Raw genomic sequence first — 11,359 nt, forward strand, 5'->3', positions numbered from 1 at the left:
ACCCCCTTTTCTTCATAAAGTTCCACCTTGGATGTTTTATTCTATAGCAACAAAATAGACTGATACAAGGGACATTTGTGAGAGGGGCTGGGGAATGGAGTCTGGATACTGTAGTGGGGAAAGAGGACTCCTACATTTGACAATTATAAGAGGTGAGAAAGGGGCTGGGGCCAGTTGAGAAATGGCAGGAGAATCAGAGAGAGACATTAGGTACATCTGAGTTTCAGTTACTGTGTAAAGAGGCAAAAGAAACTGACCACGTGACTAAAATTGTCAGAACTGCCTGGGTCTTCATGGAAGTGTGTGTGTGTGTGTGGGGGGGGGTCATAGTGGAACACTTGGTTCAGTAGAAAATTAGAAATTGACTATAAGAGAATCCACGACGTTATATCGTCGTGTTGAGGTGTTGAAGGGCCTTAAGGGCATCTGAGGGTCAGGGAGAAGATTTCCAGTCCTTGGTACTGGGGTCAGCGTTTGGGCCTAGCAGTGACATTCCAAAGACTCTGCTTTGTAGGTTAATGTTGAAGCAATTCAGACATTTTGTAGACTCCCATGGTCCTAGAGGCTTGAGATGGGCCTATAGAGAGACCGCTGGCTTCCAGTCCATGTCTCTGTAGCATTGTTCCCATTCCCAGGGAGCTTGGGCACACATTTAGACCTTCTTAGACATAGTTCTCTAGGAATCAAATCAGAACTGTTTTCCAGCCTTGGCTTTGCTTGGTGTCTCAGTTAAGAGGTTTGGGGAAGGCACATGATTTGCCACGTGAAGTTGGGGCCCACATTTAAGTATCACATGGCTGTGTGGTATCTGTTAACTCGGGGCACCGAAAGAGGGAAAAGCACTGCCAATGAGCTGCGTTAAAGTGTTAGCAGAAAGGGTTAATGGAAGACAAAGGCTGGGAATGAGGCAGTGAAGGAATGAGGGGTGAGTGGGAGTCCCTTGGAGACAGCAGACTCCGTTCTTTCTCTCCCACCTTAGAGGCTGTGGAGTGAGCCAGTCAGGGCAACCACTTTGCTTCCTCCTTCTGAGAAAGAGCGGAGGCATGTGGGCAAACTAGTTGAGCTTCTGGTAAGTACTAGGTCATTCTGGAAAAGTCCGTTGGTATTGAAGAAGTGTCTGAGAATGAACTGGGCTGGTTGGACAAGCTTTCTTCTCCTGGCTGGAGATATAAAAACCATGAAATTGGGTTCTGGGAAGCATCTTCTGGGGATCTTCTGAGGGTGGTGCACTTAGGAACGAGGACACTTGGGTCACTTTACATGGCTATAGTGCAGACACTAAGAAATCACAGTATGGGTGTTCTATGGTGTACTCAACATAAGCAGGGCTGCACCTGGGATGAGCCTGCAGTCTTTCAAGTACTCTGATTCTGAGAAACCTGTGGATCTCTTGGGTTTTTGACCTGGGCTGCTCAGAAATAACTTTGGGTCTGTCAAGTTTAACTCCAAGGATGCAGACAACATAGCAGAACAATCCCAATTCTAAAGTCCAGGGCTCACTGAACCCAAACTCTTCTTCCATAGTTTGTCTCTTTCTATTCCAAAAGTTCTCCAAACCCACCTGAATCCTTATAGGGACCTGAACAAATCCTGGGGGGAACTTAGAACATCTCTTGGATGCAGAAGTTGGGGGTACGTGTGCCTAGAATGATCCTGCTATTAAACAATGTGTTGTGGCGTGCCATATCCGGGGGAGCTCTTACTACTTGCTTCCCATTCCATCCTCTGGCCCCATGCCATGAGCAGAGTTTCACCCCCTCCTAGCCCTCCAAACTCACACACTGTGTTACAACCTGTTGTAATTGGAGCGGCGGGGCTGCATCCCCAGCACCCCGGCCGCCTGCTAGCTTATGCCCCGAAATAATTACACGGACACTGTATCCTTTTAAACACTGCTTGGCCCATTATACTCTAGCCCTTACAGGCTAATTCTCATATCCTGATCAACCCATCTCTAATAATCTGTGTACCATCAGTCTTACTGGGAAAGATTCTAGCCTACGTCCATCCTGGGTCAGAACTTCATCGTGTGTGCCTCAGAGAGCAGAGATATCGCATCTTCCCCAGGAGAGCGGAGCATGGCGTCTCTCCGGGAGCAGAGCAGAGTCTGAGCTCACTTCCTCTTCCTCCCAGCATCCTGTTCTGTTTACTTCTCCCACCTATGTTTTAACCTATCAGGGCAAGCAGTTTCTTTATTTAATTAACCAATGACCTTCCTCCATCAACAACCCTGATATCTCAGACCATGACTGCATTCAGAGGTTGGCCTTTGGAAGGTAATTAAGGCAAACTGAGGTAAGGCGGTGCTCTAATCCAGCCTCACTGATGTCTGTCAGGACACAGATAAGCTTAGGACAGATGGTGTGAAAACAGGGAGACACCACAATCCAAGGAGTGAGGGCTCAGACAAGGGCTACGGCCATCTCTGTGCATTCCTCTCACATTGCAGAACTGTCAGGAAATTAACCGATTTCTGTTGTCAAAGTCAGCCAGTCTGTGGCACTTTGTTATGACAGTCAGAGAAGGTGAGGATGCACTATGTAGGAACACTTTTATTAGATGGATGTAGGGCTAGGTTAGCACTTGACCCTCCCTGGAGATCACGGCCTGGAAAGGCTGTGTGGAGCTATCTGTGAAGAAGACAGTGTCTTCCCTGGTCTCCTCTCCTCTTCCCCACCATCACCTATCCCCAGCCAGCTCCAGAAATGCACTAGAAGCTGACATGGAGGGTCAGGATTAGAATCATGCATCATGTCCCACAGTTAGGAACCAGGTTGCTGCACAGGATGGCAAATGCGGAGACCAGGAGTTTTGCAAGAGAGAAAAAAATTATATTTGAAGGCAGTTGAGGTGGGCACAGAGGGAAGAAGCACAATCAAGGGCAAGTCCTGGAGGATGGGGTCTGGTGACATTTGTGGGATAAAGACGTAGGGTGGGTCGAGGTGAAGTGATTGGTCTTCATGGCTCCCCATGGGATGCATGGTCAGAACATATCAATGTTAGAATGTTCTGAAGATAGAAGTTCTGATCCTCTAATGCCAAAAGGTCACCCACTGGGTCACTTGTTCAGATCCAGATGAGTCAGTTTCACCAAAAAGGCCTTCGAGTTTCAGAGGAGTGACCCAGGCAACCATTGTCATCAGACTCCAGGCGAGAGGCACTCATGGGAGAGAGTGGAAGACCAAGAACTGGCCCAGCTGTGTGGCTCCTCAAACGAGAGAGTTAAGAAACGTCAACTCGAAGTGAGGCTAGGACGATGATCCAGTGGGTAAAACACTTGCTAGGCATGCGTGAGGACCTGAGTTTCATTACCAGTGCCCATGCAATGGTGCTCCATGCAATGATGCTCCATGCAATGGTGCTCACCTGTAACCCAACACTGGGGCAGCAGAGACAAGAACATCCCTGCCACTTGCTGGCCAGCTGCTCTAGATGACCTAGCAAGTTCCAGGTTCACGGACGGATTGTCTCAAAAGATGAGGTGTAAAGCAACTGAGAAAGACACCAGACTTGGAGCTCTGTCTGTCTGTCTGTCTGCCTATTTGTCTTTCAGTCTCTCTGTCTTTCACACATACACACACACACACACACACACACACACACACACACACACACACACCTATACACACAAACCTACACACACATAAACAAAAATAAAATAGATGTCAGCTCGTCAGCAAGTTATTAAAAGCAAGAGAAGCTAGACGACATTATTTATTTAGGTCATAGGTTTTTGTGGTGGTGGGGGGTGACCAAGCTGGTGGCTCATTTAGGGTAAGCAGCTTCTCTACTGTCAAAGTTTGTGCATTCCGGATCCCTTTAAAACATGCAAAGCAAAATATGGCTTGTGGGAACACTCAAATCCACGTAGGCTTCCAAAAGAACTTGGGAATTCCTCTTGCTGGTTTCCAGACCCACAGGAACACGTGGTCTCCCGCAGAGCCTTTGGGGGAGACCATAAGAATAGAAGTTTCTGGGCTGGGCTAGGAGTGGGAGAAGTCTGAGTCAGTGAAGAGACTTCAGAGCCAAAAGGATGTCCCGAGCCTAAAAATCTAGCCGCCTTGTCACTGTTGCTGGCTATTGGCCAATCCAGAGGAGCCCAGTACTGTCTGAGTAACTGAGCTTCCTCGGGAGGGAGGGAGGGAGGGAGGGAGGGAGGAAGGGAGGGAGGAAACAGTTAAAGTCTCTGGGCAGCTGCAATCAGCTGGGCGTGGCTCTTTGGTCTGACTTGGGCTACACAGCTCCTGAGCCAAGGGGCAGAGGAAGGACGCTTTAGTCTGCAGAGCCTCCAGATGGCTGAATTGGAGCTGATTGCCCCAGGGCCACTGCCTGGGATCACCGTTCACCCTTTGGCCCCTCTTGGCCCAGACCCTGGGTCAGCTATCCCAGTACAAGAAGAGGACGTGGACTCTCTGGGGAAGCCAGGAGAGGAAACCCAGGAGCAGGGCTGTGATCCAGCAAAGATCAGTGCTCCTGGTGATGAGGGGGAAGGAGAGATCCTGTGTGACTTCTGTCTTGGGGCCAGCAGAGTAAAAGCAGTGAAGTCTTGTCTGACCTGCATGGTGAATTACTGTGAGGAGCACCTGCGGCCACACCAGGAGAACAGCAAACTGCACAGCCACCAGCTGACGGAACCCGCAAAGGACCAGGATCTGTGGACCTGCCGTCTTCACCACAGCCCTCTGGTTGCCTTCTGCTACACACACCAGCAGTGCATCTGCCAGGAATGTGGCGAGGGAGAGCACAGGGGCCACAACACCGTTTCCCTGGATGCAGCCCGCAGGAACAAAGAGGTGAGTGATGGGGTCAGTTCACATGGGAGGGGGCAGTGGGAGACGGTGTCCCCAGGCAGAGGTCGGACATGCTGCCCCGCCTGGCTCTGTGGATGTCACTTTGTGTTTTGAGTTCACAGACAAGGACTTTAGCTTGTAGTGCCTGGGTGTTGGTCTAGTGTAAGTCAATATCTCTAGCCGGTGGCTTTGGAAACAAAAGCGGGTCACTGTCCCCATTTCTGTGTCCCCAGTGCGGTGCAATCTCTATTGTCTGTGTCCCTGCATGGGAATTTCCTCCCGTTTCTTGTGTTTGGTAACGTGTGTTTGGGTGTGGGCTGTAGAAGTTTTGCCTCAGGAGGGTGATATTTCTCCCTGCAGGACCTGTGAGCCACAGATGCTATCAGCCCACAAAATACAAACCTTGGCGGAAGTCCAAGAGAAAAGAATAAACCTCAAACTTCATTTCTCTTTTTCTTTTTACTGCAAAAGAAGCCAGTCTAAAAGGCTGCAGTAGAGTTTAAAAAAAAAAAAAAAACCAAGATAACAGAATTGAAACACACACTGAGGTTAATGCCAAGGACGACTGAACTTACTGGCAAATAAAAGTTTCTTACCAGATAGGGTTATCAGGAGTGCGGGGAAATACTGTGCTTTAAGTCTGACACTTTACAGATGAAAAGACCATTTCTGGAGCACTGCTCACCTTTGTCCTAAAGCCTAAAAACCCCGACGAGGTCTCGGGGCTCGAACTCCACAGCTTCACCTGCCTTCTCGCTTCCACTTTGAGTCTTCCCCAGCAGGAAGTGGGATTGACTGCTGCCCCCTAGGTCCTGCTCCACACCCAAGGCAGTTCCCTCTGTGCACTGCCCACAGCCGACAGGGCCACGTGCTCTTGGGCAGTAAAGGGAAGAGGTGCCTGGGTAAAGGACTTTCCTCACCAGGATTCCCCACCAGAGGTAGACTCTCTCTAGTCCTACTGGGCGTTGTTCTGGAAAGTTCTGCATTCCAGATACTAGTGAGTCACCATTTCCGGCCTGGGAAGCTACTTGTCAACTGTGTCCTGTGTTTCCACTATCAAGGGAAGTCCTGTAAGGAAAGTTCAGAAATCAGCAAAGGCATCAGAGGAAAGGGCCCCGCCCAACTGAGGGAAATAGCCCTTGAAGGGTACTGCCGCTTCAAAGGTCTTTTTTGTGGATTTTCCCATCCGAAATTTCAGTAATTATTGTGACGGCTCTGACTATCTTTACTGTACTTGTTCAAGTTCACACAGGTGAGGGAGGCAGGGAAGCTTTTGGAATGCCACCTTAGTGGAGAAAAGTGAGGGAAAACTCAAATTGCAACATTGTAATCTTAATATTTATTTATCTTATATGTGGGAGTCTGTGTGCATGTGGGTCTATATATGTGTTTATGCATGTGGAGGCAGAGGCTAACTTCAGGTATGCAATGAGATATGATTATATGTACCTCCTCCCATCCCCTCCACCTCTTCACAATACGTCCCCTCCCAACTTATCGTGGTTGGTTTGTTTGTTTGGTTTTGGTTTTTCGAGGCAGGGTTTCTCTGTGTGACATCCCTGACTGTCCTTGAACATACCCTGTAGACCAGGCTGGCCTCACAGAGGTCCACCTGCCTCTACCTCCTGGGATTGAAGGTGTGCACCACCACCGCCCGGCTCATCTTTTATATAAAACTCACTAAGTCCAGTTAGTGCTGCCTAGTTGAGCATGGATGTGGGAACCACCCATGGAAGCATGGGAACCCTACCAGGCCACATCCTCAAAAGAGAGTGATTCTCCCTTCCCCAGCAAGTATCAACTGCCAACAGCTCCTGTGTTTGGAGACAGGGCTTCTTCTCATTTGGACTAAACCAAGTGGTCAAGGCTGCCTGGCCAGCAAGACCTAGGGATCCACCAGTCTCTGCCTCCCCAGCACTGAGTTATAAGCACGTAATACTATGCCTAAATGCTTTTTAATCTGACACATATTTAGATTTATTTTATGTGTATATTTTACCTGCATGCATGTATGGGCACCACTTGTGTGCCTGGTACTTGTGGAGGTCAGAAGAGGGTATCAGGTCCCCTGGAACTGGAGTTATCAACAGTTGAGCTGCCTTGTAGGTGCTGAGCACCAAATCCAGGTCCTCTGCAAGAGCAGCGGTGCTCTCAATGGCTGAACCATCTCTTCAGCCCCCAGCTTTAAAGAATATTTATTTGTTTTCATTTTCTGTGTATGGATGTTTTGTCTGCACGTGTGTTTATGCACCACTTGCATGCCAGATACCAGAAGGACAGACAGTTGTGAGCCCCTCTGTGGGTTCTGGGAATTGAACCGGGGTTCTCTGGAGAGTAGCTAGAGCTCTTGTTTGTTTGTTTGTTCTTGTTTTCCGAGAAGTGGTTTCTCTGTGTTACAGTCCTGGCAGTCCGTCCTGTAACTTGCTTTGTAGACCAGAGTGTCCTTGAACTCAGAGATCTACCTGCCTCTGCCTCCCAAGTGTTGGGATTAAAGGTGTGTGCCACCACTGCCCAGCTGGAGCCAGAGCTCTTAATGGCTGAGCTATCCTTTCAACACCCCCAGCTTTTTCCAATGTGTGGGTGTGGAATTCAGCTCCTCAGGCAAGCACCTCACTGACAGAGCTGTCTCCCCAGACCTGACTACTTAAAAACAATAACAAAACAACCATTGAAACAAAGAGACAAAAAACCAGCCAAGATCTGGTGTATGTACATTAGAGACATTTGGGCACAACGTGTTGCTATTCTCTTTGGATGTAGAATCTGAATTTTACGATTTTTTTAACTGGAAAACCTATGAATGAAGATGTTAAAAACCAATCTCTACCAAACAATGCACCAGATTTGAGTAGAGAGGAAATTCTCCACCCCTGTTCCAGATCCCACATCCATAACCTCTGCTCAGAACATCTACGCTTGGTTCCCTCAGAAATGCTCTGAGTCTGTACCAACACAGATGCAATACAAGTTGAAGGCTAGACCACCTAGAACCACAGAGACGTGGGTGAGCACTTTGGGCAGGAGGAGCAGTGTGTAGCACATACGGAACCCCAGAGGTAGACATCTTAGGAGGGAGCTGTGCCACACCAAAGCCTGGCTGAGAGGCTGTGTGTGTGTGTGTGGGGGGGGGTACAGTGCAGCAGCCCTGTGTCATGGACCCCTCTATTTCTGGTTCGCTTTCGAAAGCTGCGTCCTTTCCATCCTGTGTCCTTAGTGTTAATCCAGAGAGCAAGTTTACTCTGTAGGCTCGGCTACACTCTGAGCAGCTCCACCAAGTCTTAGAAGGCAAAAGATTTATTACAAGGAGCCCAAGAGCCCCCACCTCAGAAGACAGTACCTTGAAGAGACAAGCACCATTAGGACTGTTTTGAAAGACTTAACTAGACATATCGAAGATTCCAGAGACCCAGTGTCCCTTTCAGCTGGCCCACACCACCAGCAAGTAAACTTACTTTCTGAAGGTCACTCTGGAACCAGCCAAGGGCTAATAACTCGTGCAGGCATGTTGTGTACAGGAAATGGCAAAGTAAGGTCAGCTGGGAGGGCACAGAGTGACGTTTCCGTCAGGCATGTGTGTCCTTTCTGAGGTGCCAGTGGTTCCCACCAGTTAGAATGATGGATGAAAACCAGGCATCGAGAGCTGGCTGCACCCAACCACTGGTCCATCCTGATGAACTTGCAGAGCTCAGTCGCTCCTAACAGACCTCAATGCTCTTCTCGGCTCTAGTTCATTGTCCTGAGGCTCCTTTGATCTTATCATAATCTCAGGCCTGACAGTGTGGAGACAGATCTCCATCTCTGCTATCATCCCCAGCCCCCAACCCGTGAGTGTGAGTGTGTGTGAGTGTGTGTGAGTGTGTGTGTGTGTGTGTGTGAAACTTAAGTTCTTGGGACTACTTTTGTTATTTTCTTTGCTCCCAAAATTGCATGTAGTTCCCTCCTGCTCTTCAGAGTGCACTTGATGGGTTAAGTGGGACGCTGGCTGTACTGTGTGCTCTCAGGGAATTTGGGCTCAGGAAGGTATGACACATACTATGACTTCACGGCATACCAAGGGGTTGGGGCAACATAACTCTGCATGTTTGAAGTGGGGAGCCGGCCTGGAAGTGAAGTCAGTGCTCCTGGGAGAGGGAAGGCCTGAGTTAAGCCATGCCTTAGGCCTTTGAAGACCACTAGTTCCAGGCTACCAGCTCAAACTTAGTTTTGATTCCAGAAGGTCAAGATGGATCCTGATTGTACACACAAGATGGATCTGTGAAAAGAAGGTACCAACCACCTGAGAACTGGAAGGTTTTGAACTCTCACCGGGCATCACCCAGTCTGTTTGCTGGGAGTCCATAGATGCTACAGGGCCACGCAGGGTAATAATTTCTCACAGAAACCCAAACGAGGTCCTTGGGGTCAGTATTATATAACTCGCTTACTCATAAGCACCAGACTATCCCACTACGCTTTCCAAGAGCCAGGAGTGTGTGGCTTAGCTGATCTTATTGGCATGCAGAAGGTCCGGGTCCAGCCGCGGAGGAATGGAGTCAGAGTCCAGGTCTAACTCTTGTCATCCTAAAGGCAAAGTTGGCCTTGCAGCAGAGCAGAAACTAAATGACGCTACAAGATCCTCCAGCCAGGAACAAGGTCTTCAAACTCCAGTCAGCTCCTTTCTCAATGCTCTCCCACTCTGTGCGCTCTGTGACAAGACCGGGCTGTCTGGGCTCCCAGGTAGCACTGCCCGGCTCTCAGGCTGTTGCCCATGGCCTGGATGAGACAGGGCCGCTCTCTTAGGGGACACTGAGGTCAGAGTCTCAGGAAGCCCTTCATTTTCTTTCTTTCTTTCTTTCTTTCTTTCTTTCTTTCTTTCTTTCTTTCTTTCTTTCTTTCTCTTTTTTTTCCTTAGCCCATCATTTTCTAGGAACAGGAATAACTGGAGAGTCAAGACTCTCAGACAGCCCCGCCTTTTGTGGTAATGCTTTTTTTTTTTTTTTTTTTTTGTGGGAGTGCTTTCCTTCGTGGTGACTCAGAGGGGTCCTCCTTTGGTGCAAGGCATCCCTTTCTCCTTTTATGGAAGTCTGAGGGCAGAGGCCCGAGAAGCCCCTTGCTGGATACCCTGGGTGTCTCTCAAAGGGATAATGGCTTCAAAACACCCTTGTGGTATCGCTGCTCAGATGAACCAGGTTGCTAGGGCACGCTCTGTTGTGTCTTCTGATTCCTTCAAACGAGCAGCTCGCCTTTCCTTCCTCGACCCTGGGACTGGGTCATTGCAAAAGGTTCCAAGATTGCCCTCAAATAGGCAAGGCACCCCTCCTCTCCTTTCCCCACTCCCCACTCCTAGGCATCAGATCTCAAGTGTCAGGGTGCCATGACCGAGGTACCCTCAGCTTTATTCCAGAGACCTAGGGCTTTAGCAAAGACTGCCTGCGGGTCCTCCACGATAATGTCTCCACGTTCTGCCTACAGTTGTTCCTTCACTGTGTGTGTGGGGGAGGGAGAAAGGGAGGTGTGACACTCCCCCAGGCTTCATGGGAAAGCGGCCAGATGCTTAATTTATGACTTCTGAGGTTTATTGGGCATAATGACTTGGTTGGAAACACAGACCAAAGCTATTAAAAGCACTGAGAGCTGTTTATTAAGTGTGTGTGTGTGTGTGTGTGTGTGTGTGTGTGTGTGTTTTGCTGTCTCACTGTGGACGTAGGAAAGTGGCAGATCCTCTGAGGTTTGCAAAGGCTTAGGTACTCTTTGTTGGCAGATTGTCTTTTTGGCAGATGGTGGTGTCCTCTGAGCCCAGGAGACAAGAGTGAAGAGTCAGGACAGGCAAACCTGAGATTCTCAGGCAGGCACTTGCTTTGGCTTGGGAAGGGGTGGGGTAGGGAGAGCAGAACTTGCCTCCAGGTGCAAACACAGAGCGAGAATAGAAAGCAGCTAAGGTAGCAAGCATGGGTGACCAATCACAGAAAGGATAACATTATTGACACTTTAGGCTCACTTACAGTGTACCTGGCTATGTAGAGTTCTTCTTAATTTCACTTAGTTTGTTATCTCAGCCTGAGAAGTAGGCAATGTATCCCTATCTCCCAGGCAAAGAAATGGATATTTAGAGACATTATGTTGTGAAATAATAAGAAATACATAGATGTCGACGGCTGTTCATGCTGTTCTGGCCGGATACCTGTCAAAGAGCAGCTTAAGGAAGGTAGAGTTTTTGCCTTACAGGTTAGGAGGGGTGCGGTCTGTCATGGTGGGAAGGTAAGGTGGCAGGGGCTTGGGCAGCTGGACACAGAGAGCAAAGGCTGGAGCGATGACTCAGCAGTTCAGGACACTTGCTATTCTTCCCAAGGACCCAGTTTCCTTTCCCAGCACCCAAGTATTCAAACACATGAGACTCTGGGAGATATCTCACTTCCAAACCACAGCATTCTGTCTATCCCTGACCCCCTCAGGTACATGGCTATATCATAATGAAAAATACAGTCGTTCTAACTTCAAAAGTGCCGTAGCCCTCAATAGTCACAGTACTGTTCAAAAGTCCAAAGTAGCTTCCGAGACTAAAGGCAATCTCTTTCCTGGAACTAGTTCTT

At 48.8% G+C, this 11,359-nt stretch overlaps 1 protein-coding gene across 1 annotated transcript in view; it reads left to right on the forward strand.

Annotated features, from left to right (window-relative positions):
* The first annotated feature begins 4,200 nt into the window (after positions 1-4,200).
* Positions 4,201-11,359, forward strand: part of Trim16 (tripartite motif containing 16) — a 19,995-nt gene continuing 12,836 nt past the window's right edge. Inside the window, exon 1 of the mRNA XM_050163763.1 lies at positions 4,201-4,793. Coding sequence (XP_050019720.1) covers positions 4,293-4,793 — 501 coding nt within the window. The 5' untranslated portion in view covers positions 4,201-4,292. The remainder of the gene's footprint in view (positions 4,794-11,359) is intronic.

Source organism: Alexandromys fortis, unplaced genomic scaffold (assembly GCF_014885135.2).
Source record: "Alexandromys fortis isolate MF-2015 unplaced genomic scaffold, M_Fortis_MF-2015_v1.1 scaffold_149, whole genome shotgun sequence".
Classification (NCBI taxonomy): domain Eukaryota; kingdom Metazoa; phylum Chordata; class Mammalia; order Rodentia; family Cricetidae; genus Alexandromys; species Alexandromys fortis.